The sequence below is a fragment of the Acipenser ruthenus genome, chromosome 13 (assembly GCF_902713425.1).
Source record: "Acipenser ruthenus chromosome 13, fAciRut3.2 maternal haplotype, whole genome shotgun sequence".
NCBI lineage: Eukaryota > Metazoa > Chordata > Actinopteri > Acipenseriformes > Acipenseridae > Acipenser > Acipenser ruthenus.
In genome coordinates, this window is record NC_081201.1 from 6,656,302 (window position 1) to 6,670,074 (window position 13,773).

The window sequence follows — 13,773 nt, forward strand, 5'->3', positions numbered from 1 at the left end:
GGTGTCTTTAGATTAGTTATCATTATTAAGATATCCAGGAATTGCAGTGCTGAAAAGGTGCTTTGTTTATAAGGTGCAGGGTCACAGTGCTGGACAGCTGATCATGGGGTATTCAGACAAGCACTAGAGAGGTCAGAATGAAGTTAAACTAGAATTCCATGATTTTCAAATAGTTGAGCTTACTGGCTTACTGTTGAGCCAGTGTCACGTTGTACTCTGCACCCGTTTTAATAGCCTAGATGAATTCAGACTACATTTGCTGTCTCCTTTTCCTGCTGCAGCCTTTGACTCATGCAGCCTGAAAAAAGTTATTATTTCATTCTGTTATTTCTCTTTTTCTTTTGAGCATCATGTCACTCAAGCCCTGATTAGAATTATGGGGTCCAACCTGACCCATAGAAACAGGAGCCCACTCATTAAGGGGTTCAGGAGGGATCAGGAATAAAGAGAGATGGCTAAGTTCTAAAAATACACACAGTTCTAGAAAGTCTTTCCTAGTGTCTTTACAATGGTGATAACTTTGTTTTTATTTAGCGCAGCACTACTGGAGCGTTAGTTCTATTTCAGTGTAGTAGCAGCCACTATAATGTTGGAAAAGTAAAGCAATGATCAGTTAACAAGTAGTCAAGCACGATAAAATGATGCAAAACCGTAGTACAATATTGTTAAAACACTGAAACATAGTATCGAGTGAAACGAATATGCACCATGCAAAAAAACAGAACATTATAAAATTGTATAATGAAACCTTTGGGGCCATTTTGTGCAAAGTGTCTAAAAACATGCGGTTGACACTAAAAGTACTGTGAGGTTCTGCTTTTAAAGATTTAATCTGCCTTTAACATAGCAAGACTGGAATCCTGAATAATGAGAGCTGATATGTGTTCCTTCAAGCTCATAACTACACATAGGTACAATTAATTTGCACCCACTTTGCAGTAGAATTGAAACAGCCCTATAAAAACAGCTTGATCCCTGTGTGAGGTGTATTAGTGGACTGATGGTAAATGGGGAACAAGTATCTTTATATTACAACTCCCATGAACTAAAGAATGATTTTGTAGTTTCCTCGCTTTGAGCTTTGAAGCACAGGCTTTGTGGGTTTTTCATTCCTTCCCAAATTAAAAATGGATCAAATTTGAAATTGAAACATATAAATCACCTCTTCCATCTAACAGATGAGTTAAGTGGCCTTTTCATTTACTTAGCTAGCTTGCTTTTTGGATTGGGCTGCTTTAAAACCCCAGCACCACACGTCAGGTATGTCATTTGTATAACACATGACTGATCCATACAAAGTACCACCATTGGAACAAAAGTGTGTGCTTCATACCACAGGTGAGTGGGAGACTTGTTCAGGCACAAATTCAAACAATCGTTTACACCTGAGTTTTGTCGTGTAAGCACACCATACGCCGCTGAAAGGTTTCTAAGCTAAGGCTGTTACCATTGATACATGAGAGAGAAAAACAGCCCTAAATGACCCATGAATTCATACTTCTTTTTTAAATGGGAATCACCACGTTTTTTCTTCTTCTTTTTTTCTGACATTTAAAAATCTTCCCTTGAAACACAATTGCTTATCTTAGGCGGAGATTGTTTCAGCGCTGGGTGCCGATAGCATGCTTTTGTATGCTAACACAACAGAGTGAGAAAATGCCTTGGAGTCATCCTGATCTGATGATCTGAATAGAACATTATGTAACAGCGGATTCACTAGGCTGAAGAATACCTGGCACTCTGCTGTACTGTACAATGGGCAATTGACTACGGGATCTCTGCTCATTCAAAACCATGCCTGCCAAACTATACTTAGCATCTAAGTATAGCAGCACAACAGCTTTGGCATAAGTGTGCTTGTCTGAACTTATAGAAAGTGGTTGAGCAACATTTTTGTTGCTGATGGATTTGTTTTATCCGTGAAAAATCACTTGTGTCGTGCTGAAGCAGCGCTGACTCACTCTGAAAACGCAAGCCCTTTATAAAATAAATATTGCAGGGGATAGGGATCCTGTACATTAAGCCAGGTGGGGTCTGGTTTCAAGTTGGGTGGGAGAGCTTTACCGAAAAATAAATGCTGTAGGAAGTGGTGATAGTGGCTGTAAGAGAAGGGCAACTTTAAATAATGCCCCAGCATGGTTAAACTATACACAATACAAATATAAAAAAAGGAAAGCTTCTATTTCTTGGCAACTGATCACATCCTGAGCTGCGGGTCAACCTCACCCTTTTGTCTGGGATACAACCAATAAGGCTGACCTGGAAAAAAGGAATTGATCGAATACGGATAAGAAGCATAAAAATGGTCCCAAGCACAAACAGTAGTGCATTTGAACCCTGGCACCTTGTCTAGATTATGTGCTGTGAGATATACAGTAAACAGAGCAGAGGTGGGCGATTTTACTTTAATAAAGTTCAAAGGCTGCAACTGAATGCATCAAAGAAAGTGCAAGACTCAAATGAGAAAGATGTCAAACATGAATCCAGCCCAGGGATGCACTAATATACTCACCCTCTCCGGGCATCAGCATTTTTAATTCCCTCACTTTTAAAATCCCTTCCCGTGCCCCTCAGCTAATGAATAAAAGCACAGCCTGGATTGCAGCCTAATTTATTCTAATGAAAACTTCTCATTTCACAAAGTAGCGCTTCAGCCACAGAGAAAGAGATTATTCTGGCTGAATGGAATGTGCCAGCACACACTTCAATCGCCACTGCCAGCAAATCAGAAGTTCAGGCTCACAGGTTGCCAGGGTTAATAAAATCAGAACAATTACTCCACCGCTTCCAGATTAAAGGATTAGGAGGGGAAAAAAAGAAATAAGAACTGTAACCGTTTTGATCTCGCTATTAATGCACCCAATGCTAATTTCCTCATCATTAACAGAAGCTGAAAAGGGAAATCGATTGGATTATTAAATAGCTTTACCGGCCACGTTTTATAGCCCTGGATCATGGTGCTAAGCTGAGCTGTAGAGGATCCAGCAAGAAGGATAATACCCTCTTTATTACATTTTCAATTTATTTTATTTAATTGTACTGTACGGTAAATTTGTTATCCTTTCCCACTCAAAAATGAAGATTTCTGAAGCACTGCCATCAGAGGATGCAAAACCTGTATTAAAAGTTTTCTGCGTAGAGCTTTTTACTCCTTGAGGTTTTGCTGACTTCTTATGGCCAATACACACTAAAGGAACTTATAAATATAACATAAATCAAGTAAAAAAATCAAGTAAAAATGATCACCCCAGTAGATGGAACACAATGTGAAATCTTGACATGTTTAATAAATATTTATTAGTTTACCCTTGGAGTTTTCTAAATTGCTGTGGAAGTTTCTTTACAGTGTTTAAATATTGCTCCAAAACCAATACGTTTTTAGACCAAATTGACAATCCCAAGAGAGCCCGTTACACCATTCACTGCATAGAGAAAAGACATGCAGTGCTTTAATTCTGGACCATTACATGTGCCCCTTTGATAAACCTACAGTATATAAGCCATGCTGTGAAACCATTCAGTATTATAATAGAGTGTTTTTCTGCAGGTTATTCCCCAAATGGAATCTAAAAATGACTGAGAATACAGAATGGATATGCAGTCTCAGACACTATCCACAAAAGTGATTGAAAGTTCTCTGCAACAAACATGAAGACCAGTTGGGGTCCATCTACGATTTCACAAGAGATCTGGGGTAGGGGTAGATAAATATACAACAGATAGATATATACAACAGATAGACTACAAACACACACTGACTATACTGTACTTCACCTATTGGACATATTATTTATAACATTTATAACCTGCTAATCACACTCATGCTTTTAAGATAAGAACATACATTACCTTGCCTATTACTACATTATCACTCCCACGCAACTTGCTGGACACTAGTCTTAAAACTTCTTACTGTGACTTGAGGTTAAGGAGAAATCTATACTGACAGTTGTTAATGTCTATGCAGATGACATTCTACCTAGAGTCATATTGCTACTAGGGCTGTCAAGTGATTTAAAAAAATGAATCATGATTAATCTCACAATTAAAAACTGTAATCTTAGTTAATCTTGGTTTTAATTGCATATTTAATTTATACAATTACTGCATCCATCTCATTTAAATGTGTTTTATTATTATTATTATTATTATTATTATTATTATTATTATTATTATTATTATTATTATTTTAAAGTTTTTCTTTTATTACCTATAAGGCCTTTATGGTCTTGGACCTTCTTATCATCAAGGTCTGCTGACCCCACATGTCCCTGGTCATCTGAGTTCAGAAAATGCTAATCTTCTGACAGTCCCTAAAATTCATTTGAACTCTGTTGGAGCCAGGGAATTTAGGTATAATGCACCTCGTCTTTGGAGCTTGCTCCCGATTCATACCAGGAATGCTAGCACAATTTAATATTTTAACTCCTGTTTGAAAATGTATTTGTTTGGGTCTGTTTATTTGTAGCTGGATTATATATTAGACACAGCCTTTTTTATATTTCTTTTGTAAAGCGCCTTGGAATTCTTGCATGAAGAACACTGTATAAGTGAAATTTGTAGTAGTATTAGTAGTAGTAGTAGTAGTAGTAGTAGTCATAGTCATCGTAGTAGTATCATCCAAATAACAACCCAGCATAAAAAAAAACTGTTGTCCTATTTCTGGATGAACTTTGTTGATCTTCTTTGTATTTTTATATTTATTTACACAGAATTATTCAGAAACATTCCAGCATTTGCTGTTAAATTATTTGAACCAACTGCTAAATCACAATGGAGTCAGTTTATTACTCACCTTAATGCATTTCAAATTATACTGTATATTTTATTATCAGTTTCCTTTAAAAGGGTGTCCTTTACTGATGTTTTTCATTGCCATTTTTTAAAAAAAAGTTAACATTGCCTAAATAAAACAAAGCATTCCTTGAGTAATGGTTATATTCTCTATACAATGCATAAATAAAATGAGTTCAGTTTTGATTGCAGTGACTGTGGGAGTATCAGAGATTAACAGAAAACATGGATCTTAATCAAAAGGCATGTTTGTTGTTAAAATACACTGATCAGGAGCAATTGAAGTACAGTTACTAAGATGTATCCAAGATACAGAATGGAACATTACAAATAACAAGCTTTTAACACTTTCAGCAAAGCTGAAGTTCTCACCTGCGGAACAGGTATGGCAGAAATCCAGTCTGCTGTAGTGTTGGATCACAACCAGCCAGAATAGACAGAAAATGAGATCTTGAATCTCAGAAAAGTCCCATTAGGGAGTGGATATAAAATCACCATCATTCATCTCCTCTGGGTGCACTAAACAACTATAGAGAGATACCGACACCTTCCCAGCTGTTGAAGCTGATATAGCCTATAGCCTATATCCCCTCAGGCAGTGCAATAACCATTTACATCCCACTCATTTAAAACACGTAAACATTTACTCTGAAACCCATCGAGAGGGGACACAAAGTAATTGTTGCTATGATTGGTATAGTTATAGTCTGTTCTCTTTATGAGCCAGTTGGGACACTGTTACATGGCTCAATGTGAAATGCACAATGGGATCAGCTAGAATCAAAAGGACAGAAGTGATAAGTGAGTTAAGGAACAATAATCTGTAATAAGATATCTTGCTGCCTCTGGTACTGACATTTGTTGAAGAATGAAGGCTGTGCATAGTGCTAAGGAGGATGTTTTCAAAGCTTATTATTTCCAGTTTATCTACTAAAAGGTGTACAGCGATGGCTACATGTTTTGCATCACCTAGAATTTTAGGATTGAGACATTATTTAAATAAAAAAACTATATGAACATAATTTTGATCTTTTATTTAACATCATGTATTGAAAGAAACTACAAAAATTATATTATAAAAGTCTACTGGAAGCCATAATAGTAGTACAGTATTTCTTGTTAGATTTCGAAATGTCACATTTTTCTATTTCTGTCAGTTTTTTGTCAAGTATATGGAAAACGACAAAGCGGTATGTAATTAAATATGTTAATGTAACATTATTCAGCAGGCTTTATTAGACTTTATGAAGTAAAATGTGTTAATTCTATAGGGTGATGCAAAACTTTTGGCCATTGCTGTAGTTCCCAATATGGTTAATGATAGACATAGATGATGAGGCAATTAGTTGAACAGGATAACAGTAGAGCTATAGGTATTGATATCTCTATGTTGCTTCTTACTCATTTTGCATTATTAATAGTGTGTGTGTATGTGTGTGCGTGTGCGTGTGTGTGTATGTGTGTGTGTGTGTGTGTGTGTGTGTGTGTGTGTGTGTGTGTGTGTGTCATTAATTTCCATTCTTCAGCACCATAGCTAGCTCCTTTGAATGAATCGGTAGACTGGGTAAGGTATTTATTTCTGTGCATTTAGTTTTACTGCAAACACTGGAGGATGCAACATTTGGAGGCGAATTGGAATAACTACATATAAAAAAAAAATATCCAAATGCTGACTTATGTGGATTTAATTGCACAACATATTTTTGTGATCTCAACCCATTAAACTCATTGCACAGAATACTTTATTGCATAAAACAGTTACATACAGGACACATGCAACTGATTACCAGGATTAGCAACATTTGACCTGAAAAGTAAATCGTATGCATCTTTTAGATTTAGATCTGGAAATTACTGCCGCAGTCAAAACTGATGCTAGCTCTTCTTTCCAGTCAAACAGACATTTTTTTTGTTTTTAACCTTATAACCCCATTATTGTCTTCAGGGACGATGGTAATACAATTAGTTTTTACTGGGCCCTTAAGTGTTGGGGATCCACAACAATGAATTAAGAATGAAGGCTTTTACGAATAGTAAATTAATTGCTTCAGCCCTCATTAAAATGAACAAAAAGGATGTTTTGGCCATAGAAAGCACCATGCTGTTAAATCTGTGCAATTGTTCCTTTTTATTATAGATAGGGGTGAATAGGTGGGCTTAAAGGGACTGTATGTATGCATGTGTCTGTGTGTCTGTTTGTCTTTTATTAACAACAAACACATCATGAGAAGCACGCCATAGTTCTGATAGGTGCTAATATTTAGATTACTGATATAAATAATTACAAAAAAGGCAAAAACAAAATGTTTGCTCTTAGTTCCATGTGCTGTCCTCTCCTGGCTGTTCAGGAGGGTGCTATCGACACTGGTGTGTGTTGCCTTGCTGTAGATGCCTTATGTTGTAAATACAGTCCGATTTAACCACTGAAGCAGGATAACAGGTAGATGAGCATTTACAGTCTTAACAAAGGAAATGCATGCAGATAAAAAGGCCCAGAGATATGCAAGTTCTACTTAATTACTTAATTTTCTGTAGCTTTTTAGCTTCTAATTAGATTTACATTTGGACAAATACATGCCAGGCATGCTGGTTTGAGACCAACAAGTGACCAGTTTAAATGCCTATGTGTTTGTGCATAATCTGTAGTTCTGTGCTCTAATATCTACTGATGTTTCTCTCCTAAAGAACAAATAATTGTTTATCCAGGGTGAGTGCCAGGGTGAACTGCAGCAGCAGCGACCAAAATGAAACTGAGCATCAGCATTGTTTTTGTACAGCCGCTTATTTCAGCACCATGGCTAGTGCCTTTGGTGCGGTTTTCACTGAAGCAATACAATGTTATACGTTTTCTGAATCCAGATGAATCTAGCTGAATCTTACCAAAAAGACAAGTGTGAGTCTTGCTCTTAAATAACCATGAAGCTAAAACTGTGTTTATTTTTATGTATTCATTCTTAGTATTATTATAAAAGCCGGAGTATTTGAACTGCCCGTGAAATTATCAGCATACATGTTAAAACTTCTTGTTACTACCGACAGAACTATCCAAACTAGACATATTTCACAGTTTTTCTTCATTTGGCAGCAATTCTTAGAAATGACTGTGTGCAAAAAAAGGTAGCTACAGCATAGCCGTAAGCGGTAGTTTGATAACTTGCAATCGCATTTTATGCATCTGATAGTGCAGAAACCTAAACCCTTTGTATAGTCCTTAAGAAGATTTGCAAGAAGCAAGCAATGTATTCCCCTAAGGGGAAACTCAGTAAGTCAATTTATTAGTGAAGTAATATCGTTACACATTTGCCAATGTCCGCTTCGTTTCCCAGTAGACTCAGATAGATAGATAGATAGATAGATAGATAGATAGATAGATAGATAGATAGATAGATAGATAGATAGATAGATAGAACACACTGGATACATTGCAGTATGTATTTTTTTTGCTTCTTTCAAAAAAATGTTAATAGCCACCAAAAATATATGTTCCCCTAGACGTTTATCTTCCAAATCACCAAAAAAGTGGAAAATATATTTTAATAAAGCTCTTAGTATGTCAATGCTACTAGATCGTTTTGCCTAGAAATGCATTAGATACTAGACCTATAATTGAGAGCGTAGTGTTCATGAAACAGTTGCCACTTGTAATAGGTAATAATGCCCAGGGCGTAAAGCTTATTAAATAAGGACAAGAAAAAATACATTCAATTCCATTCATACATCTGAGCATTCCTTCGTCTGAAATACCAGTTATTTGTACATTCTATTGGAAACTGCCTCCACCAAAGCTGCGCGATGCCTTATTAGGCTGTATAACCAATTCCTGATGGATAAAAGCCCTTAAGTAATCCTAATCACTGGCTTTTGGTGGAATAATGAACTGTAAATATATATATATATATATATATATATATATATATATATATATATATATATATATATATATATATATATATATATATATATATATATATATATATATATTGGGAAGAAAGAAGAGGATGCCCTTCAACCACAATCTACAGACGTTTGCCTCTGATGTCTGTTCACATTTAAAGAAAATCCAGTACTTCCACCCTACAGATCTTTTGCCCGCAAGTGATTGGTAAACATACATTAAACCTCACTGAACAAGACATTAGTGTGTGTGTGTATATATATACACAATCCGTGGGACTCACGCAGATTGTTGGCGGAGGGTCTGGACTGCATGTTCTCGTAGTGCTGTACGTGAGCCCCGAACTTGCCATCTCGTTCCAGATGTTCCCCTGTGCAGGGACCTTGCGGGCGCATCACATCTGCTAGGGCTCTGGGGATGAAACAGAGGTGTTAGTTACCACAATCACACACATTGAGAAAGGTATACGGGAGTTATGTCATTAAGACAAGCCGCATGCACTGCTGACAGGATAAAATTTTAATTTAGATTGAAAGAAAGACAATTCCAGCTTTTACGAGCTGTTGGGGAACTATAGGGTGATGAATGTTTAAACATTTATTCCCATCCTGCTTTTTTCCAGTTAGATGGATATTCACTTTCTCTAGCAATGTGTGTGTACGTATGGGCTATGTCTAGAGTAAGATACAAAAGGGCACCAACGTAATTTTAATCGAAGAAGAAAAATAAAGATTTAATTGGGCTTTTAAATAAATGCAACTGCAAGGCTGTGTTTGACACACTGTTTTATGATCATGTAAGTCCTTAGTAACAACGGTTCCCTTTTGTTATATTCTCGCGTAAGACTAGGTCAAGTGTGACTCATCGGCAGCTGCCAGGGACATCCCGCGTATATGAGCATCAGGGTTATGTAATGTATAACAAATGTGGCAACCAGTCTACTGTACAACATTAAAGCAGCCACAGAAGTGACACGACTGTATAACATAGAAGAGGGGTAGATATTTGAAACCCATATCTTGGGGAAGGCAACAGCGTGTCAGTCTGCAGAGTGGTGATCCGAAAGTGCTGAACAAAATGAGAACGGAGCTGGTTCCAGCTGCGTCCGGGTTATCCGCTCCTAACTGCTGCCATTGTTGGGGCGCAGTATCGCTTTGGTAAAGTTGCTAATTAGGAAAGATTCTTCAAACACTGTATTTAACAGAAGCAGCTTCACACAGCTTCACACAATTGTTTATATACGGCCTATACAGACCTTGCTCAGTGTCTTCTGTCACTGATGTTCAAAAAGGCAAAATATAGCTGAAAACATGAAGTCATCATTTCTGGACAACTAGGATTATTTTGTAAATCATTCGGCAATTCTCCTGCAATAATACACCAATCTAATACCAAAAAGAAAGCGCGCATAAAGAGATACATATTCAAAAATATATCTTATCTGTGATGCACGCAGGGTCTAAAACGCTTTGAAGCTCTCTTGGGCAGAAAACAAGGGGTTTATGTAGTTCCGTTCTCTATCTTTCTGGCAGCATTTGCATATGCTTCAGTTTTTTGTTTTTTTTAAATTGTAGATTAGATGCTTTTAATGCATTTAAACATTGTCTGTACTGAACACGCACGTCGGATCCGCGGTGAAACCAGGGAATTGTTAAAATCGTTGAAAACCAGAGTGCTGTCAACATGCGACTGCTGTACACAATGTAAGACTTCTGAGACTGAAAAAAAGAACACGGACTGACTAGAAAAATAACGTCCCTCACATTTGATGGGGTAGTTGTTATGAGCTACCACGACATCGTATTTTTTATTTTTTTTATGAGGAGCATTTGTAAGTACTAAAGCTTTCTAAAACATTGAAGTCACCAAAATTGAAAAACAAAACAAAAAAAAACGTGGAGTGATATAGGCACTCAAACATAGTTTTTTGATTGTTTGTTTAAGAACACCCTTTAAATAACTAATTCGAATACCCTCAGTACACAACAGTTTGGAATGTCATACTTCTATTTAAACTAATCTCTTAACAGAGCGCACACCAAAAGATAGGGGGAGCTCATCAACAGTGGTTCAGCTACATCATGCCTTGTTATTATGTAAACCTTGTTAGCTTATAGTTTGTCACCTGAACACAAAGTCAATACAAAAACCATATTCAGCATTAATCTGCAAAATCTTTGACTGCCTAACCCTCACATCCACGCGACTGTTGTTTATGCTAATGTTATCTATGTATTTATTGGTTTATGTATTTGATTTATATAAATCTATCACGGCAGTAACTCGCAAATATCCTGCAAGATTAGTTTGCTAAATAGCCTACATTTGATTCATTATTTAATTAACTCTAAAAAGGACAAATAAAACATTGACCCAATTCTTCACTTCCCATCATTTTGTTCGTGCTAATGTATGCGAAGGGAGATATCTGTTATATTTCAACGGGGAGTTCTCTCTTGCTGTGTACGAAACTAGACAGAACTACAGTACCAGCCTCCATCACATACGAGCGTCTGCGTTGCAGTACATACCGGCAAATATGTATATGCCAGTGAATGGCAGAACATTGAAAAATATACTCTCCACACTGTAAATCACATTTTAAACACATTTTAGAATTCATATGCTTTTCACAGTAACGCAATGTATATTTTGGTAACACTTTTTTGTGCATCTAAACCGTGCCAGTTTTCAACACAACCATTAATACCACAGATCTCTTCTAGTACCTAAATGCTTTGGAACAGTTGTGGGTAGCCCTCTTTAAGCACTGCAGTTTTTTCAATATGCTGCGCAATCCACAGTTCTAAAATGACTGATCATGACCAAAACAGATAATATGATCGATCTCAACGAATATGTGGAGAGAGTATTTTGGAATGTATCCCCTTTGGTTTTTGTATGCTTTCCATATTAGTTTCTTATTATTATATAGACACTGAACATATCTAAAGTATTGTTTAAATACAGTTTTTAGTGTGTGTGTGTGTGTGTGTGTGTGTGTGTGTGTGTGTGTGTGTGTGTGTGTGTGTGTGTGTGTGTGTGTGTGTGTGTGTGTGTGCATGAGTGTTTCACAGGTGTTTTCAAGCTTCAATGTAACAGTTGGCCTGATTAATAATAATAATAAAAAAAAGCTCGTTTGGCTTTCAGTTTTCTTTAACATGCTGTATTCCCACAAGCTCAGTAAGTTAACAGGGTATGTGTTTAAACGTTGTATACATTGATACAGTGCGCGTTCAAATATAAGTATTAAAAACAAACGTGTAGTTAGTAGCCTATAGCAATTGAGCATACGAAGAGACAACGGAAGAAATACAATTTTTACTGTTTTTCTGGAGATGCAGATCGCATTCTATTAATAAGAGTATATCGGAGTATACCTACATTTTGTTGCATGCTGCGTGTCACTTGCACTCACACACACGTTTGCATTACAGTATTTGTGGGGACCTCTCATTGACTCTCACTATATTTGTGGGGACCTCTCATTGACTCTCACTATATTTGTATTTACTGTTTCTAACTCGTTAGACAAAATTCCACAAAGGGTGAAAGTCGACAACAAACTAAATATTTTTGGCAGTTGTATTATTTTCTGAAGGCATATTTTGTTCTTAAAAACGTGTTTTACAAAGTGGGGGAGTCGCCACAACGTCGTTTTTTTCAGGAGTTACTATCTTTGTGGGGTCATTTTCTCAAATTTTGTCCGCACATTGATAGTAATACCTGCACACACACACACACACACACACACACACACACACACACACAACACATACACACCAATAACTAATCGTCTTTTTTAACCTTACCTAGACATGTTTTCTCTTTGAGGTCGGTGTGCTTTTTCCAGACCCAGTTTAGTGAAAATCCCAACCAGGACCATGATTGCGACTACTCCACAAATGATATAGACAATCAGGTTAGTTTTATCCTTTGTGGGGTCGTGCGTGGGATCGTCTTTCTTGGAAGGGGGTCTGCCGGTCATAAGCCAAACCGGGGTATCGTAGTTGGTGCAGGTGCTTTGATCCAACCTGCTCTGCCTCAATTGGCAGCAGAATCTAAAGCCACAGGTCCCGCAGCAATACAGGTAAGTACCTGCGCTGCAGTTAAACGGGTGATCCCACTGCCCCATCACATCAAAGTAACCCCGACACATGTCTGCTGAGGGTGGAGGGTCTGAAACGCTGTTAGCACCGTCTTTAGACCCGTTCGACCCCGAAACCACCACAATGCTCCCCAAATTGTGCCCGGATTTACCCTGTGCTTTGCACACCAAAGTCATAAATTCGACCAAAAAGTAACACAGCAGCAGCCCTATTCTGTTCATCGTGTACTCCCGCTTGTCAAATGTCCTTTGACAGACTTAAAGAAAAGCAAACGGCGTGAAGTGAAGACGACCTGGTCTCACAAGAAGCCAAGATGCATATCCACAACAGCCACTCAGTAAAATTGGATGGTATCTTCTCGCTACTGTTACTACTACTACTACTACTACTACTACTGCAGCTCCGCCACACGAAACAAATAATGTATTGTGAAGCTCACGCGTTGTTGTTGTGAGTGGTTGAACTCCCCCCGCAATACTCTTTGTGGTTACTTTTACAATTTGATGAGCAGAGCGCGCGTTCTCATGCAGTTCACCTCGGAAACTGTGGTGCTAAAACTGAACAGCAGATCTTAGTGTGTGTGAGTGAGTGAGTGAGTGAGTGAGAGAAAGCGAGGGAGCGAGAGAGGGGTGGTATCTGACAGCGCAATACCTCAAAGGGAGTGCTTTTTAATATGAAGGGTGCCAAAATCAAGCAAGAGGAGACCTTAGACCCTCAGAGCGCCGTCTCCACCGCATTAAACACACTTGCTGCGCTTTGCTCTGCGCCTCATGTACACAATTCGCATTACGCGGGGTCTGTCTCCACACTTAGCAAAAGCTGTATTTAACACAGTGCTGTTTCCGTTCAGATTTGGTGCATAGGGGGATCCAAGCGCGATCCACTGGATTTTGTTATGTATAGCAGTATACAAAAATAAAATGCACTAATGCCACTAAGCGTCATTAATAGTTTTAAATTCAGGTAAGCAATTTA

The 13,773-nt window shown here is 37.7% G+C and overlaps 1 protein-coding gene across 1 annotated transcript in view; it reads right to left on the reverse strand.

The window, feature by feature from the left end:
* Positions 1 to 13,375, reverse strand: part of LOC117418287 (protein shisa-9-like) — a 61,738-nt gene extending 48,363 nt beyond the window's left edge. Inside the window, exons 1-2 of the mRNA XM_034031185.3 lie at positions 12,502 to 13,375; positions 8,973 to 9,100 (exon numbers count right to left, since the gene is read on the reverse strand). Of these exons, the coding sequence (XP_033887076.1) occupies positions 8,973 to 9,100; positions 12,502 to 13,019 (646 nt within the window). The 5' untranslated portion in view covers positions 13,020 to 13,375. The remainder of the gene's footprint in view (positions 1 to 8,972; positions 9,101 to 12,501) is intronic.
* Between the last annotated feature and the right edge of the window lie 398 nt (positions 13,376 to 13,773).